Raw genomic sequence first — 15,627 nt, 5'->3', positions numbered from 1 at the left:
GGGAACTGAATTCGTTGCATTTGACTGACTTATTGTTTCCCATGCGAGCCAGTCAATTTTGTGTACAAGAGATTGTAGTATAGAGCTGTGATCTACAATCATAGTTTCCATTGCCTCAGAGTTTGGATACGATGAATAGACTAGTGTTAATAGCAGAGAGAGCAGTGTTTGGTGAAGCAAAAGCAGGGGGAGGGGGGGGGCGGAAAGCCAAAAGATCACCTTTGCGTTGGTTTAAAAAATGATGCAACCATCGAGGTTTCAGAGAAAGATGAAGTGATGGTTTCTGTTACCTCTTTGTTGGTGTACAAAATGAGGGAGATTGATAGTCGAGTTGGTAGAGTATTTGTATCATTTTCACGTTGCACAGCTAGCATGGATGGAAGGGATAGGAGGAGTTTGTGATGAGTAGTGAGAAGGGAAGTCAAATGATGTGCTTGGAGAGGGCTTGGGAAGCCAGTAGGTTCTTAGAAGATATTTCAAGGAGGGGGCGCTGTTGAGCGCCGAACAAGATGGCCGCTTGATTGTGACTCTCTGCGGCTGGCAGGTCACAGGATCCTTTTTGCGGCACCTTCCTGAACTAATACCAGACTCCAGAGGACACGATTCTACGGCGGACGATCCGGGCTTCATTTGGCCCGAATCCCGACACGAAACAGTGCCGGGGACCCTGAGATCCCGACATCTCTCCGCCCCTCCCCCACCAGTGAGGCGGCTTCGCGCCTGTGCCCTGCTCCGGCTGTGGGACATGCCGGACCTCCCTGCTCGCCGGTGCCACTACTCGCTCCAGCGTGGGCCCCCACCCACCCCTGCCGAGGTTCATTGCTCGAGGAGGCCTCCCCCTGAGCCCTGATCCAGCGTTGTACTTCAGCTGCGGAGCGGCGGCATAATCGGCTGCGGCGCGACTCGGCGCCGCCTCAGAGGACGTCCTCGGCGCTGCTGCAGCCCGGCCGTTCCTGGTCCGAGATCCTGCTTGCCGGCTACTGGGGGTCCCCCCCTCCTCAAGGATATTTTGGCGGAGGGGTCGAGCTGCGGCGCACCCCATCACACCTGGTGCCGCGCTCCCCCCGGCCCCCCCCCGCTGACATACAAACCCAGGGCTCTGTGCCCAATAAGGTACGTGGTGCACGGAGAGGGGGTGTCGCCTCGCTCCGCGGCCCGTGTGCTGGCGGTGCCCGCCTCTATAACATAGGGGCACACGTTGGTCGCTGGCGCTCTCATCCGACGCAGTCGGCTCGGCCCTGGAGCTGCATCACCCGGGTATCCCCCCTGCTCTGGAATTGACTTGGGGTGCTCTGGGCCACGCCAGCCACCCACATCACACCTACCTTGAGGGGCCTCCTGGCCTGAGAAGTCTTGGGGGTTCTTTCACCCCACATTTCTGCTTTTGAGCCTCAGCCTGCCCATTCCATCGGTGGGACACAGGGCCGTTTGGTGCTCTTCCCTATCCATCCTGCAGGCATGCTTGGACTACCATATCTTGATCACGGTCCTCACGGCGGCCACCGCACACCACCACTTTTAGCCCCTGAACTACATCTGAACTCTCCGGTCTGCGCCTCCCTCACTGCCGGGGGGCTGGCTGCACCTCCGCGGGCTCTGCCGGCGGCAACGGGCCTCACTTATACGGGTCCACAGTCGCTGACCCCCCCGGGAAATTACCTGCTCCACATCATCCTTGCATCCTGCCCTGTGCGTCTCACGGCCTGAGGTCCCCACACCTCTCTTTCTTGAGCGGCTGGTATCCCCCCCCCCTACTCCATTGGAACTTCAACATCATCAGGATGACCAAGGGGACCGCAAGGAAACAGAGCTCCATCAATATGTTTGCGAAGACGCCGGTGAGATCGCCAGAGGAAACCACCGAGCAGGCTCCCACAGCGTCATCATCCGCCACAGCCCCGGAGACTGAAAACATGATGGTCTTCATTCGGGAGGGCTTCACCGCACTTCACTCAAAACTGGATGACATGAACGGCACCATATCCTCGATCAAAGCCCATATTGAGAGGACGGATAGCCGGGTGGCGGAAGTTGAGACAAGGGTGGGCTCCGCTGAGGATGCATTGGGTGCCCTGCGCTCTGAAGTCACCGCTCTTTCCAACAGAGTCCTTGACGTGGAGAAGAGGAATGATGATTTGGAATCCCGATCAAGGCGCAATAACCTCCGTGTTATCGGCGTTCCCGAGAATGAGGTTCATGCATCAATGGAAGATTTCGTCAAACACACACTACTGACGCTCGTCGATTCACCCAAACTCTCCCCGCAATTCTCCATAGAGCGTGCACACCGAGCCCTAACGGCTAAACCCAGGCCTGGCGCTCCTCCTCGGCCCATCATAGCCCGGGTGCTGAATTTTCGGGACCGCAATGCCCTCCTCAGAGCCGCGAGACTCAAGGGTGAGCTCTTACTGGGTGGCGCAAGGATCCACCTTTACCCGGACTTCTCAATGGGCGTCCAGCGTGAACGCAAGACCTTCCTGGCGGTTAAGCGTAGGCTGCGTGATCACTCATGCTCTACCCCGCCAAGCTCCGCATAGAACATGCCAACCGGGTGTTGTTCTTCACTCTAACGGAAGAGGACTCTAAGTTCCTGGATTAACATTTCCCAGGCTGATCCCCCCCCTTGTTCAAGGCCCTGCAGCTACCCTTCAGCCCAGTCGGGGAGGGCCCATGCCCGGCCATCTTCCTGCGCTGGAGTCACACTGGGTTTCCACTCTGCAACCTGTTTAGATTGTTCACTGTTATGAATAGGTGCTACGTCAACATGTGCAACATCTCCGCCAAGTTACGTGCAAGCTCTTACTACTGGCACCCTTTTACTTCACTTGGACCTGCCGCGGCCCCGGAGAGACGCGGCCAATCCAGCCCACAGGCCCCCATGCGCTGATGCCTTTGGTTTGGTTTTGGTTGAGGGGTTTTGGGATTGTCATCCCTCTGTTTGGGGGAGGGATGTGGGAAGGGGTGGGACATGTTGGGGGTTATGTTACAAAAAGCTTGGCATTGGCAGCAATTACGGACCGCGAGGTGGTACTCAATGACTGTTACTGCAGGGCTGCCTTATTGGCCCATTGGTTACTGGTATTTTCTCTGATATACTCACCCCCGTATCGATGTCTGGAAGTGACCTGACTTTTATGAGCTGGAATGTTCGGGGGTTGGGCAATTATAAAAAGATGAGGCAGCTACAGCTACAGGCTGAGCGTCATGGATCCAAGGTTCTTTTTTTACAGGAGACACATGCCCGCACAGAACAATGTATGAGATTTGCTAAATCATGGGGCCCCCACAGATTCTTCACCGATTTCTCTTCCCAAAGCCGTGGGGTCATGACTCATTCATAAGAGTCTCAAGTTCACTCTCATCTCTTCACACATAGACCCCCAAGGCAGATATGTACTGCTTCATGCTACGCTTCAAAATAAGGAGATTGTCCTGCTGAACATTTACGGTCCCAATATAGACGATCCGGATTTTTATATACAGGTCTCGTCCCTTCTCGATGGCTTTCCCCTTGTTCCCATCCTCTGAGGGGGGGGAGGAGGGGATTTTAACACAATTTTTGATGTAGCCCTCGACAGATCGGGGTCCAAACCTCGCCAACTCTCTAGAGCAGCCTATGCTGCACCATCATCCCTGCCCTGTCTCGCCATGGTGGATGCATGGAGGTTCTTTTACCCGGATTCCCGCGTTTACTCTTTCTACTCCTCGGTCCACGATTCTTATTCCCGTATTGACAGATGGGTGATCTCCAACATACTAGTTAAGAATGTCACACAGTTAATGATTCTCCCCAGGACCCTGTCTGACCACTCTCCGATGACTATCACCATAGACTGGGGACCAGATCCCGGCCGCACCCGACGTTGGAGGCTGAAGCCTCTCTCCCTTCTGGACCCGGAGTTTTGTTCTGAACTCGAGCTATCTATCGAGGAGTTCTTTGATACAAACACAGGCTCGGTGGCATCGCAGGCCATTCTATGGGAGTCCTTCAAGGTTTACATCAGAGGGATAGCACTGTCGAAGGGCAACGGTGTCCTTAAGTCGATCTGCAGGGACCTCGCCGAGAGCGAATCTAAATTATCGACCCTTGAGGCTAAATGTTCACTTCACTTCACTCCGGGAGCCCTGGCGGACATCGGAGTGGAGCTGGATACGTTCCGATCCCTTGCTGAGCACGAACAAAAATTCTTGGATAACCCTGGCATGGCGAGAAAATACGGGGAGGGCGAACGCCCGGGCCGATTTCTGGCAAGACTTATTCGTCACCAGATGGGGTCCCCGTATATACTTGGGATTGAGAGATCGGACGGCTCTATGGCTGTCACCTCACACGACATCAATACGGAATTCTTCACGTTCTATGAATCCCTATATTCTAACTCTGATGGGGTGCCGGCGGTGGAGATTGACTCCTTTCTCGATACCCTTCCCTTGTCGACTCTCACTCCGGAAGCTGGGGGTTCCCTCGATTTCCCACTTACGCTTGAGGAGCTCTCTGATGCGATTGACCCCTATCCTCGGGGAGAGCCCCTGGCTCGGATGGTATCACAGCTGAATTTTATAAGCACTATAAATCACTATTGCTCCCTCACCTGATGGCTCTCTGGGAGGAATCGGTTGAAGCCGGTGTATTTCCCCTTCACTTCGCGAAGCCACAATTACGGTATTACTTAAATCTGGCAAACCCTCCTCACAATGCGGTTCGTACCGCTCGCTCTCACTTATAAATTGCGATGACAAAATATACGCTAAGGCACTAGCACTCCGGTTGGCTCCCTTCTTGCCATCTATCATCCATCCGGATCAGGGGGGGCTTCATCCCTGGTCGCTCTACCTCTCTGAACCTTAGGAGTCTCTTTAATATAATTGATAGAATAAACCCCAAGACACATGTGGTGGCGGCCACACTTGACATGCAAAAAGCGTTTGATTCGGCCTCGTGGAGGTATTTGTGGCGGGTCCTCGAGAGCTGTAAATTTGGTCCCTCTTTTCTCTCCTCGGTTAAATTGCTCTACTCTGATCCTGTGGCTAGGGTCTGCACCGGCGACCGTTGCTCCCCCCTCTTTAGAATCGCCAGGGGGACAAGACAGGGATGCCCCTTCTCACCCTTGATCTTTGCCATAGCAATAGAGCCCTTCGCTGATATGCTCCGCCAATTTCACGCACATAGAGGACTCCGTACAGCGGGCCGAGCAGACGTAGTTTCCCTATATGCCGATGATGCTCTGCTGTTTATACGCTCTCCCTCCATCAACTTACCCCCAATGCTGGAGGACGTCATACATTTTGGCCGAATTTCAGGCCTTAAGGTGAATTGCTCGAAATCTACACTCTTCCCTCTCACAGAATGCACTCCCCCCCCCCTCCGGACACTCAGGGATTCACATGGGCCCAGTCTACTTTCTCCTACCTGGGGATCGAGATAACGCGCCATCGAGCGCTGACTTTCAACGAGAACTACCAAAAGTATCTCACACATTTGTCATCTAGGGTTCTAGTCTGGGGCAAACTCCCGATATCCCTTGCAGGCAGGATAGGTCTACTGAAAATGGTGGTGTTGCCCCAGTTACTCTACAAGTTTACCAACATCCCCCTGTGGCCAGGGGGGGGGTTTCTTCCGGGAACTGACCCGTACGGTCAATTCCTTCCTCTGGCATTCGGGTGCGGTCCGCCTCAAACTGGATACCTTGTCTACCCCTATGGCTTATGGGGGCTTTGGTGCCCCTGACTTTCTTAAATACTGGCTGGTATCCCAAATCCAGTATACATCCCACTGGTTCAACACGACGGACCACCCCCCACATGTTAGACTCGAGAAACTTGTGGTCAGCGACCGTGACATTCGCTCATTGGTGATACAACCCGCCCCTCTGGCACTGGACTCACAGAGCCCGGTCGCCTGCACATCCCTGGCATTGTCAAAAACATGGAAATTGTCCGGTATTGCTTACACCTTTCATGGTAACCTCCCTCTCTGGAACTTCCTACTGGGGGTCCCTCGGGTGCCACTGGCCATGGTCCGACGCTGGGCCGAGGCGGGATACGAGTTGCTGCGCGATGTGTTTGATCAGGGTATATTTGTTGAATGGCCCGACTTCCCACTGCCCTTAAGGAGAGGCCAGTGTATATGGCTCCAATACTCATCCCTTCGCAGGATCCTCAAACGTAATTATCCGACGATCCCGGCCATACCACCGGACGACCCCCTCATTGAGGAACTCACCTCCCCCTCACCCACTAGAGGTAAAATATCTAGACTATACACTATGCTGCAGTCCAGATCTATTTCGGAATTCACTAAATTGAGGCGGGCGTGGGAGGTGGACCTTGGTGTCGAAATGTCTGATGAGCGCTGGGCACATCTGTGTGAACGCATACACCGGGTGTCTTTCAACTCCCGTTTCAAGCTGATTCAGTTTAAAGTCCTACATAGATTCCACTACACCCCGATCAGATTGCACCGCATGTCCAGTGATCACCCCTCTAGTTGCCCTAGATGCAGCCGATTACATTCATATGATTTGGTCCTGCCCCCATCTTTCACAGTTCTGGGAGGCAGTCTGCTCGACGGTGTTTGCTATGCTCGATCATCTCATCAGTCCCTCCCCGGTGGTATGTCTCTTCCATGACCTCCCGGGCCTCCCCCGGGACTCCAAAAAACTAGTTAGCCTCTGCATGCTCCTCGCTGTACGATCCATCCTATTGTGCTGGCTTCGCCCCTTGCCTCCCACGCACGCCCAATGGCTAAGAGCGGTCACGTGGGCCTCAGACTCTGAGGAAGCCTGGTCTCGCCTACAACCTACCCACTCTAGGCCCAGGAATATCTGGCTCAGATTCCCCTCTTATATGTCAGACCTGAATACGACACCGGCCACATCTCCTCTAGCTGTCTCCCCCCACCGACCCGGGCTCTCGCCCCCATCAAAGTTTTCTGACATTTTGCGCATGTTATAAAAGTGCCCAATGGCTGTGCTCATTTGCGATGTAACCTCTGTTTGCCTATACTGTGTATTTTTGTATTCGTATTGTACTTGCCTGGCGTTGTTCGGCTGTTTTTTGCTGCCACGCTAAATGAATAAAAAGAAGTTTAAAAAAAAAAGAAGATATTTCAAGGAGAGTGCCTTGAACTACTTGCAAGTACAATGGAGGAATTTGTGAGGGTCACCGCAGCCTGTGGCATCTGCCTAGAATTCCCTTGCCATAGATTTAAACCTGACTGCCTGAACAAGCGGACCATGTCATCCTGAAAGCTTTGCCTAAACGGCAATGTTCTTCTGGTATACATTGTAAATAATTAGGTATCATTTAATGTAAAGAATTCATCTTACCTTGAAAAAAATATCTTTCACGTTGTGATGAATGCTCCAAAAGAGGGTAAAAAAACTATCAGCAATTCTATCATATAGGTGATCTTGATCCTCTTTGTTGGGCTACAAACAAGCAAGCAAAAAAGTAATATTGAAAATGTATATTTGCCATTTGAGGGGAAACAGTTATTAGACAACTTACAAGCAGGATGCCATCAGGCGTTATCCAGTTTTTATTATTTGATTTATTTTGGAGGCATGTTACAGAGTTAAAATATTCCTTCAGAAAGCATTAAATAATCAATACATATAATTGTGCAGCATGAGCACCAAAGAACGAGTGGCACTCTTCAGCGTCACCACGATATTTTCAAACCAGTAATCGGAGTCCAAAAGGCTGCGAATAGCATTTAATTGTGCATAATTAACAATTTAAAATCCATACGCATATGGAGTTCCCAAAAGCAATGGCATCTGAAAATTCGGCAGCATTACTCGTTTCGCAACCAGCTTGTCTCTTGATCATATATTCTACCCACCATAACAGTGTGTATTTATAGGAGGGGTTACATGTAGCTACAATAGAAAACATAATAAAGTTACTCATTCCCCTTTAGATTTGCATTCGGCCATGTTGCATTCCGTTCACTGTATTGGAAGTGGTACATCTGCCAATTCAAATGTATGTGAATCAACATTAACAACACTCGTCAGTGCAAGTGAGCCAAGATGGAATCAAAGACATGGATTCACAATATACAACACTTCCCAAGCATGGTACAGAGGATTGTGCGAGCCAAGTGTCATTAAAACCTTTTTAACAATCACACTACGTTCACACCGGAAGAGTAAGGACAGCAAGAATAGAAAAAATCCAAGATAGAATGTATTCCTATATAAAAAGATCTATCTGTCCATGTAATGCATGTATACACATAGGACACATTTTGCAAATCGTAAAGCCCCCTCTCACAGAGATGTCTCCACAGAGCAGAGTGCTGTGATGTGATTCCAGCTAATTAAAAGACAAAGCACCACAATGCAAATGGTCAAGAAATAGTTGTTATGAAATGCGATGCAGTACTATGAAGGTACATACACGCACAATATCAATCCGAAGTGCATGGTGCTAAGCAACAAGGAGTAAATTAGTAAAATACAAATGCACAACCTTTCACAACCCTAAATGGCTGTCGTACTGAGAACATGACTACGGTCGATCCCCATGTGGGGGCCACATGGGGAGAGTATGAGTTGTCCACAAAGTCCCATAATATTAAAGTGCACAGTACCTTCACACTCACAATGTCTAAAGTACATGAGGTAATACAAAATTATATGATTATATGGGAGGGCTCTCAAACTCACATTGTGCAGTGAGCTGCGCAAAGTCTAGTCCCCATATTTTGGCCGCTGTGTATCAATATGCCTCAATAGCATACAAGGGGATGTGATATGAGGCACTGTGGTACAATGCAAAGAGGCCCAGAAGGGTACATGCGACTCTAAGCTGCCCATTTTGGGGCCACTCACTGCAGAAATATGCATATGCAATATACAGTATGTATAAGGTGTGGTATGCCCCAAAACAATACGTGTCAGGAGGACAAATAGTCAACCTAATGGGATGCCTGCTTCTAGGTACAATTGTACAAAGGTGTATGGTGCTGTGCAACTCAGGACATGGTAGTAAAGTGTTAATGCATGGTAGACATCATATCAAAGTACAAAGCATTGCATACAAGTAAAGTGCTGCTGCAAGGTCACGGTAGACCAACAGGCATATCTGCCCCTAGATACATTAGAACAAAAGTGCATGGTGATGTGCAACTCAAGGCATGATGATAAAGTGCTAAAGCATAGTAAACATCATATCAAAGTGCTAATGTATAGACTTGTGTCTTGGTGCAGATCAAGCCTCAGAGAAAGGGATTCTGACCTTCCTACATGCCAACCGCATCAGAATGATGAGCATCGAAAGATCTCATGTAAACCAAAGAGCACCCAAGTCGAACAGAGTCAACAGACAGAGTCGGTACCCTGCAACTTTCACGGCCAACATGTTACAAACGAAATGCATAATGTAACAATACGGCCCATTAAGCTCTTATTCGTACAAGTACAGAAAAACAACAGCATCATAAAGGTGAGTGAAAGACAAAGCCCAGACAAACATAAGAAAAATAGAAGAAAATGAAAAAAAACAGAAGAAAAAAAAGACGATTGAAAAATCAACCCTAAATGGAATGACAAGACAAAGTTAAGGGGCCATCAAATATGACCAGCTAAATAACAATGTCACATTCAAATGATGAGTCACACACAGATGAACGTCCACCCAAATCCCAAAAGACATGTGGAGATAATACAGGAAAAATCCCTGATTGGCATTAATCACATCAATACAGTTTCTGCATTCATGGGAAGAACCAAAGAACCACAGAGATAGAAGAAAATCAAAGAAAAAGAAAGAAAACAGGACAGATGGAAAACACATTTTTTGTTTTCTATGTAGATACTTTCATAATAACAAAAGAGCATAGATCATTGATCCAAGAAAGTATAGAGTTCCTCATCAATGTTGTGACCCTTAGGATATTTTTCTCTCAAAATCCAAAATATGTGTTTCTTGTTGTCTCAAGGTACGTTCTCTATCGCCTCCACGTTGTCCAATGGCAATCCTACGGATTCCACAAAAAAAGGAAACCCTCCAGAGTACATTTATGACAGTCTGAAAAGTGCTTGGCCATTGGATAATTAATATCATTGTTAATAATGGCTCTTACATGTTGCTGTATTCGTACTTTGAGCTTCCACTTTGTGCTTTCCACATTCCATTTGTTACATTTGCATTGTAGCATATAGACAACATAATCTGACTTGCATGTAATTCAATCACCTATAGATATGCTGTGTCTCAAAACAGGATGAGTAAACGAGACACAATTACGTGCATATTGGCAGATCTTACATCTGGTGCATTTAGCAAATCCCCTTCTTGAATCCTGTAGACACATCATATTGTCTCCCTTCTTTTCAGATTGCATGAAACTGCTCACAAAAGTTTCGTTATTGGAGCGATTTCTTTGAAAGCTTATATCCGGATGAAGATTATGTTTGGTACATATATCAGTGTCAGCCAACAGAATGTTCCAGTGTCTTTTTAGTATCTGTCTGATGGATAGTGCCGCAGTACTAAAAGTAAATATTTGACGTATGCTTTTTGAATCATTCTCTTAGGTTATCATTGCTCTTCAAAGTCCCACACTGAGATTTTGCTCTCCTTATCAAAGGCTTCTAAGGTGCAACAGTTTCTCCGGAGTCGGAAGAATTTGCCATAAGGCACACTCCATATTACATTCTTGGGATGCCCAATCATTGCATATGGGGGACATTGGTCCCCGTGGGTTTCCTATGCAATTCGGTAGCGAGTTTATGATCAACTACTCTCAGAGTGATGTCAACATAGGTGATGGAAGAGTGGCTGTGTGTTTCAGTAAAGCTCAAGTTATTATCGTTGGTTTTGAGCAGCTTAACAAAATCCATCCATTGACGTTCACTTCCCTTCAAAATGATAGTCAATATACCCGAGCGAGATGACCACATTCTCTTTCATAACTACATTTTGTTCTGTCCAAACAGTTGACTTTTCCCAAAATCCCATGGTCAAGTTAGCATAGGTCGGCGCGAAGGTTGTGCCCATAGCAGTGCCCTGTAGCTGTCTGAAATACTCATTATTAAACATGAACATGTTGTTAAGGCAAAGGTCTATCATTCCAAATACCATTTCTGTGTGTTGGAGATAATTCAACGACCTGGTATTAAGATAATGTGCACAGGCCTTCTTGCAAAGTAATGTTCTTTTTTGCATTTGTTTTTTTTTAATTAAATTTAAACCTTCAGCATTTTCCTCCAAATTACAATCACACAGAAAAAGAAAAAAAGAAAACTTCACAAATTCCAAAGGAGATGGAAGCACAACTAATCTTGTTTTCCCTTAACATTAACCCAATCCACAGAAAATCCATCTTACTTAAACGTCTCCACTATTATGTAATGATCTTTCAGCGTACAGCACCCATTAAGAATTTTAGTCCTGCTCATCAGTTCTACCACTTCAGGCAGCCCTCAAACTACATTAGCAAACTTACAGAACATATGTCCCTATCTGTCTTGTTTAAAGGCCTCAAAAGCTTCCTTAAGAAAACCTAAAAGGTCCAACTTAATCGACAGATGTCCTCGCAATATAAGTCTTTCCCACCACTCCGATGGTAACAAAGCCTGCTTTACATATTTCCACAGCCATTTTGTCCTTATGTCTCCAAGGCCAGGACACATCAATGTCAGGTGGAACAGAGTATCTCTATTGTAGGAACAGAGTCTACAGGTGAAATTTTGTTGGTCCTTCGGTTTTCGAACTTCAAGTACCTCTTTTGTTGGAAATAGATTAATTCTGAAGCATAGAAATTGTGACCTCCTATATTTACATGGAAACTTTATAAGGTACATAGGGACTACATCTCTTTATCTTATATGCGGAAAACTATTTCCATGCATTTTAGAGCTGTACTTCTGATCTAACGAAGAGCTCCAATCCATATCATATAGCTTTCTCTTGATGTTGGCTGGGTTGGACCACAAAGACGCTTCAGATTCATTTAAAGTCGCTAAAATTGGCAAACACAGCCCTCCAAGCCACCAGGTGAGCGCCCCCTTTCCCCATCATTGCCTTTTTTCTGCAAAACCCCCTCTGTTTTGTCTTCTCCACATTTTCGGAAGAAAGACAAGGTTTTCCAGACTGATCGCGTACGAGCTCAGGCCCAATTCTGCTCCAATGATTTCAATTGGGACGCAAATTTGCAGGGATAGGACTGCCTGACAAAAGCCCCCTCTAATTTCAGCCACACTTCTGCCGACAACGAGAAAGAGGCCTCCGCCCCATATGTTAAAATGGGGGTGACTTTCAGACGATAAAAGTCTATCACAGGGACCATAGAAAATTTGCAATATTTGTTTCCAATAAATTTCACCTGTGATGCCAATATCTTGACTTTACTTCAGAGTACCTATGAGCATCTACCGAGCTGTCATTCAGGCACAGGCCCAGGTAGGTTAAAGAGGTGAATTCACTGATCTTTTCTCCTTTCATAGACCAGACTTTTAAGACCGACTTCTTTCTCCCTTTCTTCCGTCCAAATGTAAGAATGCATGACTTTTGATCATTGATTCTTAAATCATTTGGTCTACGTATAATTGAAGGACATCCAATTGGCGCTGAAGGCCGACTTGGGTCTGATCTAATAAAATCAGATCATCGGCGTACAAAAGTCAGCCAATTGCAACGCCCGCCAGCCTGGGGGGGGGTGGAGGGGGGAGATTCTGACTAAATCCATAGCTTGACTGATGTCCGATATAAACAAGTTGAAAACAATTGGTACCAAGGGACACCCCTGTTTGAGCCCATTGAATGTCAAAATTGGTTGGGTCATGGTGCCCTTTCCATCCAAACGCACACACATTGATGTATCTGTGAGTAGCTGTTGTAAGATTTCTGTCAGGTCCTCTGGGCATCTCCACGCTTTTAGCTTAGCCCAGAGAAGTTGTCTATTGATGGTGTCAAAAGCCTGGGCTAAATCTATTGCTGCCATAAATAGTTCTGAACCATTCTTTGATTTTGCTCTGGCCTTATAGGTGTTTAACAGGAACAGATTCAAGGAAGTTCCCACCCCCTCGACAAAGCCTGCCTGTCAACAGTCCTAGTGCTTTGTTGCTTTGGACCAGGCAGATAGCACAGCAATACCAGGGAGCCGAAGATCTTACCGGGCACATCCAATAAGGCGATTGGCCTATAATTGAGTGGGTTTAGCCTGTCACCTTTTTTAAATATTGGCACTATAATGGAGAACTTCCATGATGGCAGTAGGATTCTCTCCCTTTTAATTCTCGCAAACCACTCCCAAGACCACTCCCAAGACGGGTAGCCCAGGACTCCTGATTTTTTTTTTAGCATTAGGTTGGTAATGCTGTTGGGCCCTGCTGCTCTGGACTTGCTTGCTTTGATAATATTGTATTCTGTATTGAGGGAGAAACGCCAGTACAACTGGGGGCCTTATACAAGGCTTTGAAGTGGTTTTTCCATGCATTCGTATCAATCGGATTTACAGTCAACACCTCCTGCGGGGCGTGTAAACCATTCTTCAATCACGATATTTCAGCTGTGTTTTTACTGGCTATCAGTTTGAGAATGCTTTCTGCATCCTGTTGTAACAACCTATATTTATGGTTTTTCATCCAGTTTTTAAAGGCTTGTTTCAGATGCCTTTTTCTTTCTATAGTTTCATTCTTACAGTATCGCTAACAGTCTTTAAAGGAATAGTGCGCTCAAAAATATTATTGTCCCGAGCGTTCGGGCATGTGGTTTTAAGCATACGTTGATCGATTGTAAAAACATTTCCTATGCACCGTACCTTAGTTTTCCTCACTTTTACACATGCAAAAATCAGGCAGCCGGGCGCGGCCATCCTATGCTAATCCTATCCGTTGCTGCATCGCCCTAATGTGAACTGCCCTTGCGGCACTAAATCATATCCCCCTCCCCTGAAGCTGACATCACTCGACGCGTGCAGCCCATTTCACAATGCAAATGCAAGTCTCGTGTCAACGTTCTCTGTGCGCCAGCTAATGAAGTGTCTCCATTGAAATGGCAGGACGTATCTTTCCTCAATAAGTATAAACAGACCGCTGCTCATCAGACAACATCAGAGTTGCTTTTTCAATCGTTTCACTGTCTTTTTTTGTGTATCCTGTGGCTCGTTTCTGCTCTGTTCAGCGTTCTTCGTTGCTTGTAGCCCTTGGGAACAGATACATTTACTATTACTATATATTTTAATTTTGTCGTATAATGGCAACAATACAGCCCTACCAGTATGAACCGGAGTATTCCGAGGCGGAATTAGTCGAAAGGGAAAGATGCAGAAACAATGGGGAGTCGGACGACAGTTGGGAGGATGAATCACTGGATCAAGAGCCTGAGCCTAGCGCATGGAAGGGGTTTCCACCTGGTGTACCTGCAAACGGTGCAAGGTCATGCCAACTAAGGAGAACTATTGCTGCTGCAATGAAAACTCTGGATGCTTGGCCTACATATCGGAAGAAGAGGTACCGTCGCTATGCGTTACCGATCTGCATGACTTCAGGGCAGCCTGCCTCACAAGGTCCGTGTTGAGGATTATGATGGTGCTGCAACAGTTCACCCTTGCAATCCAAGTAACAAGTAAGTGTACTCTATATGTGATGTCACTTATGCCACGAACATTTCATGTTTGTCTCCTATATTGTCATAACTTTTATCTATCACTGCCAAAAGAATAGAGTCTTGCATTTCTATACATCACTCGCGATGTGGGGAAATCATAGTGTTCATCTTATGTGTCTGTCACATACAACCAAGAAACAATATTTCTCTGTGCACCAAACGTTATGTAAGGCATAGTAACACATTTGTAATGTGTCTACACTTTAAAGACCAAGTTCATTGATCCATGAAGTAAAACTTGTACTGGCAACTATTCCATTGGGTACAATATTGCATTTTCAAATAAGGTTTGTACACTTATGTTCATTTAAATACTGTTTGTATGTTTCTCTTCCACAGGTGGTACAGGGTGGTGGCCTATCGTGCGTTTACATGGTGGCTTCATGGGAGGCTTGGATTCCATGTTCGACTAGTGATACCCGCCTGTGCCGTTGGTGCCATTCAAACCGAATTCCCCAGCGACAGCAGTCAGTACAGGGGATTTTCTCACTCTGTGCTGCAACCCGAAGTATACAAGGAACAAGTTACTTACCTGTAACTGTTCTCCAGCGTGGGTCTGGCATGGATTCACATGCTCATGAATATACCCTGTCAGGCCGGGAATCCTCGGTATAGACAAAAATCAGTATCAGTTTCGTTTCTGATCTGTCTTTCTTAGTAGTAACCAATCACTGGTCTCTGGGTCAAACTGCCCCCAGCCAATGACTGCCCTCTCCCTAAGCCCCTTCTCCGGCAGCCATCCTCAGATTTGATAGCACGTAAGTGGCAGTATGACCAAGTGAAGAGCCGCAGATGGGTAGGCGGGAGGGTTCGCATGTGAATCCATGCCAGACCCACGCTGGAGAACAACAGTTACAGGTAAGTAACTTGTTCCTTCTCCAGCATGGGGTCTGGCATGGATTCACACGCTCATGAATAAGGGAATACATAGCAGTACACACATGCACAACTACGGGAGGTGGCAACAGGCTCAACATTAAGCAATACAACAACTCAACATTAAGC

General features: G+C 47.1%; 1 protein-coding gene across 9 annotated transcripts in view; it reads right to left on the bottom strand.

The window, feature by feature from the left end:
- The window catches only part of FAM227B (family with sequence similarity 227 member B), a 1,598,354-nt gene that overhangs the window by 1,102,045 nt on the left and 480,682 nt on the right, over window positions 1–15,627 (bottom strand). For all 9 annotated transcript variants that reach the window (XM_069624770.1, XM_069624767.1, XM_069624774.1 and 6 more), the window contains one exon: window positions 7,329–7,430. In XM_069624770.1, coding sequence (XP_069480871.1) covers window positions 7,329–7,430 — 102 coding nt within the window. The remainder of the gene's footprint in view (window positions 1–7,328; window positions 7,431–15,627) is intronic.

The sequence above is a fragment of the Ambystoma mexicanum genome, chromosome 11, assembly GCF_040938575.1.
Source record: "Ambystoma mexicanum isolate Mex_15411 chromosome 11, UKY_AmexF1_1, whole genome shotgun sequence".
Classification (NCBI taxonomy): domain Eukaryota; kingdom Metazoa; phylum Chordata; class Amphibia; order Caudata; family Ambystomatidae; genus Ambystoma; species Ambystoma mexicanum.
Note: the sequence above shows the minus strand (reverse complement) of the source record. Positions and strands in the feature narration are given on the sequence as shown.